At 42.6% G+C, this 13,725-nt stretch overlaps 1 protein-coding gene across 1 annotated transcript in view; it reads left to right on the forward strand.

Annotated features, from left to right (window-relative positions):
- The window catches only part of GLB1L2 (galactosidase beta 1 like 2), a 47,046-nt gene that overhangs the window by 18,089 nt on the left and 15,232 nt on the right, over positions 1-13,725 (forward strand). The window contains exons 6-7 of the mRNA XM_081122803.1: positions 9,852-9,944; positions 12,683-12,764. Coding sequence (XP_080978929.1) covers positions 9,852-9,944; positions 12,683-12,764 — 175 coding nt within the window. The remainder of the gene's footprint in view (positions 1-9,851; positions 9,945-12,682; positions 12,765-13,725) is intronic.

A 13,725-nucleotide genomic window follows, 5' to 3' on the forward strand; every position in this document is an offset into this window, starting at 1 on the left:
CTGAACCAGGGACAGGTGTGAGGGCTCGCGTTGCTCCCAGTGCCAGAGCTGCCGCACTAGATGTCCTGGCAACTGAAAAACCCGTCAGGGTCCCAGCAGCACAGTGGCTCAGTTCTGTCGAGAGGAGCACATATGGATGGGCCCTTGCCTGTGAGACAGTAGGACACTTTGTAATTATAAAAGGTATATCCTGCTACCAAAAAGGTGCTGCATAGCACACGTTTATTCAAAACGTGTTAAAATGATTTGGGGGAGAAAGTATCTTAACATTACATGTAATAATCGAAGCAATAAGAAAGCAGGAATAGAAATAATTAACCCAATTGCTTATGCAAAACAGGAGGAGTGATACTGACTAATACAGCTACGAATCAGTGCGTCAGTAAAAGCAGCTCTCGAGTCAGTGGTGTGGAGGAAACACCACGTAGATCAGAGGAACTTTGATCATTTGGAGGGTAGGTGAAGAAAACACAGGAACCCAGTTAAGTTTGAATTTTAGATAAACGAATAATTCTTTTTAGTATGAATACGTTCCAAATGTTGCATGGGAAATACATTAAAAAATATTCAGCCCTGGCCGGGTGGCCCAGTTGGTTGGAGCCCTGTCCTGTATACCAAAAGGTTCCGGTTGATTCCTGGCCAGGGCATGCACCTAGGTTGTGGGTTTGATCTCCTCTGTTGGGGCTCTTATGGGAGGCAACCAATCGATGTTTCTTGCTCACATCGATGTTTCTCTCCCTCTCTCTCTAGAATCAATAAAAACATATCTTCAGGTGAAGATAAAAAAAACCATTTATTGTTTATATAAATAATTGTAAATTCAAGTATAACTGCGTGTATTGTATTTTTATTTACTAAATCTGGCAATCCTAAGAATGAAAGAAGCTAGGAAATTATTAGCCTAGGTTTTTGCAAGGAGGTTGGAATTGCTGAGCTGATTCAGCACATTGGGTGGTGGAGGTGGGGGCAGTAGGGAAGGCCATGCCAAGAGTATGGACAGAAGCGTTCTTAAATATGGAACTGGTATACAAAATCTAATTTTTTTCTGAGTATAATAATTTTACTGTGGTAAAATATAAAATTTACTATTTTTAACCATTTTTAAGTGTACAGTTCATTGGCATTAAGTACATTCACATTACTGTGCAAACATCACCACCACTTATTTACAGAACTTTATCTTCCCAAGCTGAAAGTCTGTCCCTATTAAACACTGACACCCTCTGTCCCCTCTCCTTGGGCCCTGGCAGCCATCATTTTACTTTCTTTCTCTATGAATTGGACTACTCTAGGGACCTCATATAAGTAGAATTATTGAGTAGCTGTCCTTTCGTGACTGGCTTCTTTTACTTAGCACTTCTTTTACTTAGTGTCTTCAAGGTTTATCTGTGTTGTAGCATATGTCAGAATTCCTTTTCTTTTTTTAAAAAGGCTGAATAATTTTCCATTGACATATATACCACACTTCGTTTCTCAGCCACTCTTGAGTGGGCATTTAGGTTGCTTTTGCCTGTGGTGGACGATGCTCTATGAACGTTGGTGTGCAGACCTCTGTTCAAGTTCCTGTTCTCACTTCTGTTGGATATATGTTCAGGAGTGGTATTTCCAGATTATATAGTCAGTCTGTGTTAAAGTTTTTAAGGAACTGCCATGTGTTTTCCACAGCTGCACCATTTTATATTCCCATGGGAATCCGATTTCTCACTGGTTTTCTGGTTATTTGATAAAAGCCATCCTAATGGACATAAGGTGGGGCCTCATTGTGGTTTTGATTTTAATTCTGTAACGATTAGTGACGTGGAGAATTTTTTCATCTTCTTACTGGCCATTTGTATATCTTCTTTAGAGAAATGTCTATTCAGATTCTTTGCCCATTTATTAAGATATTTCTTTTTTTAAATTGATTTGGGAGAGAGAGATTTGTTTCACTTATTTATGCATTCATTGGTTGATTCTTTTCTTTCTTTACTTTGTTTTATTTTTTCCCATCACCATCTATCCCCCCTCCACCCCCCTCCATCCCCCCCCACAGTCACCACGATGTTGCCCATGTCCTGAGTTCTTTCCCTTTTTTTCTTTTTGCTCAATCGCCCCATCCCCCCCCCCCCCCCCCCCCCGGCCCTGCCTGCCTGCTCTCTATCTAGGAGTCTGTCTCTGTTTTGCTTGTTAGTTCAGTTTGTTCATTAGATTCCACATGAGTGACATCACGTGGTACTTGTCTTTCTCTGGCTGGCTTATTTCACTCAGCATAATGCTCTCCAGGTCCATCCATGCTGTTGCAAAGGGTAAAATTTTCTTCTTTTTATGGCGAAGTAGTATTCCACCATGTAGATGTCCCACAGCTGTTTTATTCATCACCTACTGATGGGCACTGGGCTGCTTCCACATCTTGGCTATTGTAATAATGCCGCAATGAACATAGAGGGCCATATATTCTTTCCAGTCAGTGTTTCAGATTCCTTCAGAGGAATTCTCAGAAGTGGAATCACTGGGTCATAAGGCAGCTCCATTTTTAATTTTTTTTGAGGAACCTCCACACTGCTTTCCTCAGCGGCTGCACCAGTCTGCATTCCCCCCAGCAGTGTACAAGGGTTCCCTTTCCTCCACACCCTCGCAGTACTTGTGTGTTGATTTATTGATGATTGCCACTGTATCAGTGAGGTGTTTTCTCATTGTGGTTTTAATTTGCATGTCTCTGATGATTAGCGATATTGAGCATTTTTCATAAGTTTCTTGGCCATCTGTATGTCCTCTTTGCAGAAGGTCCTTTGCCCATTTTATTATTGGGATTGTTTTGTTTTTTTGGTGTTGAGTTTTATAAGTTCTTTATAAATTTTGGATATTAAGCCCTTATCAGATGTATCAGCAAATATATTCTCCCATTCAGTGGGTTGTCTTTCCATTTTATTGATGGTTTCCTTTGCTGTGCAAAAACTTTTTTAGTTTGATGTAGTCCCATTTTTTCATTGTTTTTCTTTTGTTTCCCTTGCCTGAGGAGATATATTAGAAAAAATATTGCCATGAGAAATGTCTGAGATTTTACTGTCTATGTTTTCTTCTAGGATTTTTATGGTTTTTGAGTCTAATATTTAAGCCTTTAGTCCATTTTGAGGTTACTCTTCTGTGTGGGTAAGAATGTGGTTTAGTTTATTTTTTCCATCTATCTGCCCAATTTTCCCAACACCATTTATTGAATAGACTATCTTTACCCCATTATATGTTTTTGCCTCTTTTGTCAAATATTAATAGACTGTAAAGGCATTGATTTATTTCTGGGCTGTTGGTTGATTCTTTTATGCACACTGACTTGTGATCGAACCCCCAACGTTTGCATATTGGCCAGTGAACTACCTGGTCAGGGCTTTTTGCCCATTTTTAATTTTAATTTTATTTTTTTAAATATGCTTTTATTTATTTCAGACAGAGGAAGGGAGAGGGAGAGAGAAACATCAGTGATGAGAGAGAGAGTCATTGATCAGTTGCCTCCTGCATGCCCTTTCCCTGACTGGGAATCGAACCGTGACTGAGCCTTGCTGGCTGGGTTCTTTGCCCATTTTTTAATTGAGTTTTTTGTTGAATTATAGAAATTCGTGTGTTGTTGTTGTTGTTTTTAATATATCTTTATTGATTTCAGAGAGAGGAAGGGAGAGGGAGAGAGAGAGAGAGAGAAACATCAATGATGAAAGTCATCATTGATCGGCTGCCTCCTGCACGCCCCCCCCACTGGGGATGGAGCTTGCAACCCGGGCCTGTGCCCTGACGGGGAATTGAACCAGGATCTCCTGGATCCTAGGTCCATGCTCAACCACTGAACTACTCCCGGCCGGCGAATTATAGGAATTCTTTGTATGTGATGGATATCAGTCTTTTATCAGCTAGGTGATGTGCAAATATTTTCCCCCATTACGGAGGTTGCCTTTTTACTCTTGTTGTGTCCTTTAATGCACAGTTCTACATTTTTATTAAGTCTAACATATCTATTTTCCTTTTCTTGCCTTTGTTCCATGTCCAAGAAATCATTGCCAAATCCAGTGTCACAAAGCTTCTCTCCTGTGTTTTCTTCTAAGAGTTTTATAGTGTTAGCTCTTACGTTTAGGTTATGATCTATTTTGAGTTAATTTTTGTATATGGTATAAGGTAAGGGTTCAACTTGATTTTTTTGTATGTGGATATCCAGTTTTCCTAACAACCATTTGTTGAAAAGTTGAGTGATCTTTTCACCCTTGTCGAAAATCATTTGACCATACATGGGAGAGTTTATTTTTGGCCTCTGTTCTATTCCACTGGTTTATATATCTGTCTTTATGCCAGTACTCACACCCTTTTGATTACCATAGCTTTGTAGTAAGTTTTGAGATTAGGAAGTGTAAGACTATGTTTCATTTTTTTTCTACATTGTTTCAGCTATTTAGAGTCCCTTGAGAGTCCACATGGATTTTAGGATAGATTTTTATATTTCTGCAAAAACATCATTGGGATTTTGATAACGACTGCATTGAATCTGTAGGTCACTTTGGATTGTATTGACATCCTAACAATATTAAGTCTTCCAATTTATGAACACAGGGTGTCTTTTCATTTACTGGTGTCTTCTTCAATTTCAGCAATGTTTTGTTTTCAGTGTACAAGTATTTTGCCTCCTTGATTAAATTTATCCCTAAGTGTTTTAATCTTTTTGATGCCGTTGTAAATAGAATTATTCAATGGTAGTGTATAGAAACAGAATTTCGCCCTGCTCAGCAGTTGAGCGTCGACCTAGGATCCAGGCGATCAGGGTTCGATTCCCGGTCAGGGCACATGCCTGGGTTGTGGGCTCGATCAGTGACTCTCTCATCATTGATGTTTCTATTTCTCTCTCTCCCTCTGCTTTCCTCTCTTTGAAATCAGTAAAGATATATATAAAAAAAAGAAACAGAATTTCATATTTCATGTGTGGGTTTTGTATACTGCAAGTTTGCTGAATTTGTTTTGCTAATAGTTTTATTCTTGTGGACTCTTTATAGTTTTCTACATATATGATCATGTCTTCAAAGAGAGATAATTTTACTTCCTCCTTTCCAATTTGGATGCATTTATTTATTTATTGCCTAACTGTTCTGGGTCAGACTTTCAATACTATGTTAAATAGAAGTGGTGAAAGCAGGAATCCTTGTCTTGTTCTTAGCTTTAGAGGGAAAGCTTTCAATCTTTTACCATTAAATATGAGTTTGACTGTGGGCTTTTCATATGTAGCCTTTATTATGTTGAGATAGTTTTTGTGTATTTTTAATTTGTTGCGTGTTTTTTATTATGAAAGTATGTGGAATTTGGTCAAATGCTTTTTCTGCATTGAGGTGATCGTGTGTTTTTTCTCCCCTTCATTTTGTTAATACAGTGTGTTACATTGATTTTTATTCAACCATCCTTGCATTCAGGAATAAATTCTACTTGTTCATGGTGTATAATCTTTTTAATATGCTGTTGAATTTGGTTTGCTAGTATATATATTTTTTAATATCTTCATTGATTTCAGAGAGAGGAAGGGAGAGGGAGAGAGATAGAAACATCAATGATGAGAGAGTCATTGATCGGCTGCCTCCTACACACCCCCAACTGGGGATTGAGCCTGCAACCCGGGCATGTGCCCTGACCAGGAATCAAACTGCGATCTCTCGGGTCATTGGTTGATGCTCAACCACTGAGCCATGCTGGCTGGGCTGGTTTGCTAGTATTTTGTTGAAGAGTTTTGTATCAATATTCAGGAATATTTGTCTGTAGTTTATTTCTTTTCTTGTAGTCTTTTTCTGATTTTGGTAATACTGCCCTCATCAGATGAATTTGGGATGTTCCCTATTTTTAAAATTTTTTTGGAAGAGCTTGAGAAGGATTGCTGTAAATCTCTTCAATCATGATAGATCTGTTAAGGTTTTTTATTCATGATTCAGTTTTGGCATTTTTTGTATTTCTAGAATTTGTGTATTTCATCTAGGTTATCCAATGTGTTGGCCTATCATTGTTCATATTCTTCTTTTACAATCCTTTTTATCCTTATAAAATTGGTAGCAACATCTATTTTGTTTCTGATTTTTAGTTATTTGAATCTTTTCTTAATCTAACTAAAGGTTTGTCAATTTTGTTGATCTTTTCAAAGAACCAGCTCTTGGTTTTATTGACTCTGTTCTCTATTTTAATCTCTACTCTCATCTTTATTATTATTTTTTTATACTTTTTTGCTACCTTTGAGTTTAGTTTGTTTCTCTTTTTCTAGTTCCTTAGGGTGAAACGTTAGGTTGTTGACGTGAGACTATTCTTTTTTAATGTGTTCACAGTTTAAATTTCCTTCTAGGCACTGCTTTCTGTGCATCCCGTGTTTGTTATTTGTGTTTTCATTTTCTTCAAGGTAATTTCTAATTTCCCTTTGATTTCTCCTTTGAGCCACTGGTGTTTAAGAGTGTGTTGTTTAATTTCCACATATTTGTGAATCTTCTAGTTTTCTTTCTGCTGTTGGGATCTAGTTTCATTCTATTGTAATCGGAAAAGATACTTTTTATGATTTCAATATTTTAAAATTTATTAAAATTTGTTTTGTGTCCTAAGGTATGATCTATCTTGGAGAATATTCCATGTGTACTTGAGAAAAATGTGTTTTGTGTGATTGTTGGGTGGAGTGTTCTATATATATATTTTAGGTCCAGTTGATCTCCGGTGTTGTTCAAGTCCTATATTTCGTTATTAATCTTTTGTCTTGTTGTTCTATTATTGAAAATGGGGTGTTGAAGTCATACTATTATTATAGTGCTGTCTTTTTTCCTGTTCAATTCTATTAATATTTGTTTCATATATTTTGGAGCTCTGGTGTTTGGTGCGTACATGTTTATAATTATTATATCTTCTAAATAGACTTTTTTATCATTTATATGTTATATAACTACATAAATATGTATGTATGTATTTATAATATATAATACCCATTCTTGTCTCTTCTAACAGTTTCTGATTTTAAGTCTCCGTGCTCTCTTTTGGTTACTTTTTGTACAGAATATCTTTTTTCCATTCTTTAACTTTCCATTTATGTGTGTCCTTAGATCTAAGGTGAGTGTCTTGTAGACAGTGTACAGTTGGATACTGATTTTTTAATTCATTCTGCAAATCAATGTCTTTTGGTCAGGGAAGTTAATCCATTTACATTTAAAGTAATTTCTGATAGGAAAGCACTTACTTTTGACATCTTGTTATTTGTTTTCTGTGTGTCTTATAGCTTTTTCTCCCTCATCTCCTCCATGGCTGTTTTTTGTTTTTTTTTTTGTATTTAGTTAATTTTTTATATTGATAAGTTTTGATTACCCTTTTAGTTCCTTTTGTGTATATTCTATAGATATCTTTTTTTTAAAAAAAAAATATATCTTTATTGATTTCAGAGAGGAAAGGAGAGGGAAAGAGAGAGATAGAAACATCAATGAAGAGAGAGTCATTGATCGAGCCCGCAACCCGGGCATGTGCCCTGACCGGGAATTGAACCCTGATCGCCTGGATCCTAGGTCGACGCTTAACCACTGAGCCACACCCGGCCGGGCATATTCTAATTGATATCTTAATTGTGGTTCCCACTGGTATTACATATACTGTCCAAAAGTTACGATATTCTGTCCTGTGTTTAAACAATTTAACTTTAATCACATACAAAAACTGTACTCCTTTACAGCTCTGCCCCTTTGTTATTGATGTTACAAATTACATCTTTTTATGTTGTGTACCCATTATAATAGATTCATAATTATTTTTATGCATTTGTCTTTAAAACCCTGTAAAAAATAAAAGTTGGAGTTATATACTAAAATTATTATAATACTGGTTTTTACATTTTTTTCACATATTTAACTTTACCAGAGAATTTTATATTTTCATATGGCTTCAAGTTACTATCTAACACCCTTTCATTTCAATTTGAGAGACTTCATGTAGCATTTCTTGTTAAGGCAAGTCTAGTGGTAATAAAATCCCTCCACTTTTATTTGTTTGAGAATGTCTTAATTTCTTCCTCATTTTGAAGGATAGTTTTGTTGAATATAGAATTCTCATTGTTGTTTCTTTTCCCTTGAGAATTTTGAATATATCATTCCACTGCCTCTGTCCCGCAAGGTTTCCGATGAGATATCCACTGATAGTTTTGTTGGGGATCCTTGTACATGTTAGGTTGCTTTTCTTTCATTCCTTTCAAGAGTCTCTCTTTGTCTTTATCTTTGACAGTTTGATTGTGATGTGTCCCACTGTGGGTTGTTGGGTTAATGCTACTTGGAGTATATTGAAGCTTCTTGGATTTGTATATCTTTGTCTCCTCAGGTTTGGGAAATTTTCAGCTATTATTTCTTCAAATAATCTCCATACCCTTTTGTATCGTCTCCTTTGGGGGAGAAGCTAACGAGCATGTCTGTCTGCTTACTGATGTTGCCTAAGTACCTTAGGCTTTGTTCACTTTTCTTCATTTTTTTCTTTTTGCTTCTCAGACTCTGTTTAAAATGACTCGTCTTCAAGTTTGCCCATTCGTTTTTCTGCCTGCTAGAATCTGCTGTTGAATTCCTATGGTGAATTTTTTACTTGGATATTATATTTTTCAGCTTCAGAATTTCTGTGTAGTTCTTTTTTCATAGTTTGTTACATTATTAAAATTCTCATTTTGTTCGTATACCCTTCTGATTTCTGTGTCCATTATTTTCTCTAGCTCATTGAGCATAATTATGACAGTTGTTTAAAAATTTTTGTCTATGAAGTCCAGTGGGTGTGTTTCTTTGAAGACAGTGGTGGGTTAAAACGTGTGAAAACTTCCGGGAGACTGCAGACTCATGGAAGCCTGGGAGCAAGGGTGTGCAGGCAAAAGAGGATGATAGAACATTTAAGGCCACAAGAAGAAGCTGGGGTGAGACTCTGGGAAAATAAGATATGTAAAGGCAGCTGGTCTCTCTCTCTCTCTCTCTCTCTCTCTCACACACACACACACACACACACATACACACACAGAGTCCAGACAGGACAGATGCCCAGAAAATATCTGAGGAGATTTTAAGCCTTCATCCTGCCTTTTTCAAGGCTTAGGAACCCATTAAATAGTGAAGGTGTTCCCTCCAAATGTGCAACAAGGAACAGGGAAACATGGCTCATTCAAAGGAACAAAATAAATCTCTAGAAACAGTTGCTAAAGAAAGACCACATCTGAGGTCCAAACTGTGACAACATACCCTGTTCGGGCTCCAGGTCAGATGAGACAGAAGCTAGTCCCTGGACAGCCCCCAGGCAGCCAGGACATTGCAAACAAATGCCATTTTGTGTTTTCTATCCTGAGGGGGTGAACTGGGAATTAGGATGTTTGTCTGTCTCTGCTTTGCAGCCTCACGGCGGAGTCGGACAAGGGCAAGCAAAACGTGTACAATTTCATAGCATTTTGAATGCCGTTTTCTTTTTTTAAAAAAATTTATCTTTATTGTTGAAAGTACTGTAGATGTCCCCTGTTTTCACCCACTGCCCCCTACTAGCCCTCAGGCCCTCACCACACTAGTCTGTGCCCATGGGTTATGCATATATTGAATGCCTTTTTCTTGTTAGGCATTTATTTGTCTGCTTAAACATTTGATTGGCTTCCAGAGGTCCTGTAAAGTTGTTTTGATCAGGATGCAGTTGTTTATATGACGTTTTCATAGGGGAGCATGGGCCTGGAGCTGCCCTCTGCGTCTGACTGACATCACTCTCAATTACACACCAAACCTTTTGAGACTTCTGCGTTCAATGGGACGTTTTGCTGGTAATTGGTGATCAGTGTAGTGAAACTAGATAATACAGTTCCCACTACAAACAGCTTCTGATTGCTTCTTTCTCCCCAGTACAAGCATGGAGGACCCATCATCGCTCTGCAGGTGGAGAATGAATATGGGTCCTATAACAAAGACCCCGCCTACATGCCTTACGTCAAGAAAGTAAGTGTGGGCGTGCTTCATTCCGTCACGTTCCTTCCTCTAGAATGTATCATAGGCTGTGGCGTCGCAACTGGGTCTAATACTTTTCTCATATTAACACCGTGCCTCTCTGTACCAGTTATTAATTAGTACATTCTTTCTCCGTACTTTTATCTCAGTAGGGCTGTCACTTACCCTGTATTGACTGAGTTTAATTGGGGATGGCAGGGCGTCATGGTGTTTCAGGGCTGAGAATAAAGGGCTGGGCTTGACTGGGGTGATGATTAGCACCGTCTTCCTCGAGAGGCTGCCCTCAGCCCAGTGGTCCCCAGTTCCAATGGCACAGAGGCTTCATCTGGCCAGGCTGTATACCATACTAACCTAAGATGCCTGGGGCGGCACTCGGACATCTGATTTCAAGTGTGGGGGAGGTGGCGAGCCATCAGTTTAGCATACGGCAGATCGGGGCAGGGCAGGGCTGGAGGACCACGGGAAAGAACAGGCTGGTTTTTAATCTGGTTTCCGCCACTTAGTAGCTGAGACCTGAAAAAAGTGCCTTCATTTTTCTAAACCTCCACTTTCTCCTCTATGGAGTGGGACTGATGCGATTGTTTGCCTGTGAATTGGGCATGTATGTGAAGTCACATGGCTGAGTAGTTTTAGGCATACAGTAGTCAGTAAACAAGACTCTGATAGGATCATTGGCATTGGTTTTAGGGTACTTAGAAGGGGTGGCCTTGGTGTGAGTTGAGAAAATGTTAAGTGACCTCTGTGAATCCATCTAATTAAATCTGCTTTGGCTCTGGCTCCTGGTGTCCTGGAATCATCTCTTCTGCTGTCACAGGCAGAGTCATCTTCCATCTGGAAATCACTTCAGTCCCTGCAGATGGGTAGACTGAGGTTTGAGCACCTCAGCTTGTCCACTCTTCCCCCCTCCCTTCTTCACGTGCAGACCGCTCCTGGCCTAGGGAGCCAGGCTGTCTCCAGGAGGAGTGACATTTCCGAAGCTGGAATGGGGAGAATTCAGTCCTGATGGCCAAGTCTAGCCACAGCCTTGATTAGACCACACCTCTAGCCTCCTCTTTGTCTTTGAATTGGCTGGGAAGATCTCAGCTGGCGCAGGACAGGAGAGCTCCTCCTGGTTCCCCTCACTCCCTCTGCCTGTCTCTGGGTGCTGGGGTTTTCTCTAGCCCGTGTTTACTGAATTACTGAGGTGCAGAGTCAGAGAGCTCCAGCGAGGGAGAAGAGAGGAGAGAAGAGAGGAGAGTGCAGCTCCTTCAGGGACCTCTCCTGCTCAGCCCTGCTTTCCTGGTGTCTGGGAAAGCTATCTGCAGGTGAGACAGGTGGGGAGAGAAACACCAGTGCCCAGCCTCTGTCACCCCGGAGCTGTTGGGAGGATCCTCTCCTGAGCTGCCAGGCACCTTTCCCAGGGTGTGTGGACATGTGGACACCATCAGCATAGATGACCTTGGGCAAGTCACCCTACCTTTCTGAGCCTTACTGTGTCATGTGCACAGTGGAGACAATGCCATTCTGTAAGGCTGCTGTGGGAACACAGTGGGGTGACAGGCACAAGGTCCTGACTGTGCAGGGCAGATGGCTGGTGCTCAGGAAGCAGCAGTCCTCTCTTAGTGGGCAGTCAGTCCCTCGATGCCCAGGAGCGGTCACGGGTGAAGGGTGCAGCTATAAAGATAGTCGCCTTCCAAGTGCTCAGCTCCCAAGCCCGTGATGCCGTGTGTTTACTGTGGGAGCCTGAGCAGAGTTTGTTAAATATCAGTGAGTGGCTGGTTGGGGAGCTGTGAGGCGGTGGGTTGTCAGACTCTGATAAAAACCTCACCTTGCCTCATGGATTAAACTCTTGCAGCTTCTGTGGTCCCGAGAATTAGGGGCCTCTGCTCCTTTCTTACCAGCATCTGGGGTGAGACATGAGCTTCATTAATCCACTGGTTTATCCCTCTGCCTCCCCTGTTTCCAAAAGAATTGGGTTGAAATAGCAGTGTTGCCATAGTATCTGCAGGGAGATCATAGAAAATCCCCCTTGCTGGGGTGTCTGATTCCAAGTTGCCCACAGCTCAGGGCGGAGCCTTTGAAGGTAGACAGACCCCTGCTTGCTCATCAGCTCTGTCCCAGCAGCTCTCCTCGGCTCCTCTGAGCTCTGCGCCTGGACAGTGCAGACGCCGCTGTGCAGACCGACCAGGACAGCGGTGTGGGTGGAGCTCCGCGGAGGCCTGCCTGTAACGGCCGCGCACGTTAGCAGCTGTTCTGAGTGGGAAGATGGCCGTTGTCCCCAGCACAGCGTGTGCTCCTGCCGCTTTTTCATCCTTTCATTTACAACCTTCAAGGAACCCTCACTGTTCTACTGGGTGTGTGCAGCACACCAGGGGCACGTGCCTGTGCGTGGCCGGCGACCAGAGCCTGCCTGCTGCGTGCGGGGGAGGGAGCCGCGTGCTTCCCGTGAGGGTGAAGGGGAGGAGGGCGCTGCCCCTGAGTCCGGACCCACTTTGGGGTCCCTGTGGTCCCTTGCTGGGCGATAGCACAGCAGCCGGTCGGGAGAGCCAGGGGCTGCCAGCCCCTGCTGCCGCTGGACTCCGGTCTGATGGGCTTTGCTGAACATGGCGCCACAGACGGTGGGCTCTGTTTTCCGCGGAGAAACATGCTTCACTTGAATCTCTTCTCTTCCCCTCACTGCTGCCTCGTTCCCTGTGACCTGGCAGGCGCCCCGAGAAGTGACACTTGGACTCCTCTCATGTCCCCCATAGGCCTTGCAGGACAGAGGGATCGTGGAGCTGCTCTTGACTTCAGACAACAAGGATGACCTGAGCAAGGGGGTCGTCGATGGAGGTACCTGTGTGGAGGCAGGCGGCGCCTGGCCCGGCTGTGCGGGCTCCCCTGGCACCTTCGGCCGCAGGCCGAGCTGCTCTGATGCCTCCTCCTCCCGTGTGCGTGGTCCTGGGCCCAGAAGCTGGCGTCCGTGCCAGAGACAGACTTGCCGTCACCAGCTCTGTACTTGGTCTTCCTTGTCTGTTGTGCACTTAAACTGGCAGCACTCTGCGGACTGTAAGACACAGGGGGCATGGGAGGTGGGCACCTGAGGTCTCTGAATGTCTGCAGAGAGGCTGAGCATCCGAAGCGCTGGGTGCAGTGCGGGCGGCCTACGCCGGTCCTACCCAGCTGCAGAGAGGACTGACCCTCCCCAGGGCCTGAACAGCCCGCAGTGACGAGTGGGTGCCCTCTAGCAGGGCTCCCCTCCTCGGCCCGTCACTGCGGGGCACGCCCAGCTCCAGCCTCAGGCCAGCTGCTCTGCCCTGTGCGGCCTCTCACCTGCCCGAGGGCTTGCTCAGCAACTCCCGCTCTGCCCTGGGTCATCCCCACTTGTATATAACACGTTATTTCTCCCTTCTACAGAAAAACCTCTTGACTCATTTCCCTGTCCAGAGGCTGTTCTGTTTCTCTGCTCCCCTTTTGACAAATCTCTCTACATCCATTCTCACTGGCCCCCTGTCCCGCTTCTCCCGATCGATGGCTGTTATAACACAGTGGGCACATTACCGCTCACCGTCTCACTGACGATGCTCTCTCAGGGTCCTGGTGGCCTCCGTGTCATACATTTAAATGGTGAGCCCTCGTAGCCTCGTGACGCTCTGGTTTAGTTCGTTACACCCATTGATCTCTTTCCTTGAAACCTCCTCCTCGTTTGGTGTCCAGGCACCATTGCCCAGTTTTTCTCCAGCCTCAAGGGCAGCTCCTTCTTCTTGTTTTATTCTGGTCACCTCTCCCTGAGCCTGATGTTCAGATTCTTCAT

This window comes from Miniopterus schreibersii (assembly GCF_964146895.1).
Source record: "Miniopterus schreibersii genome assembly, chromosome: 20".
NCBI classification, from domain to species: Eukaryota; Metazoa; Chordata; class Mammalia; order Chiroptera; family Miniopteridae; genus Miniopterus; species Miniopterus schreibersii.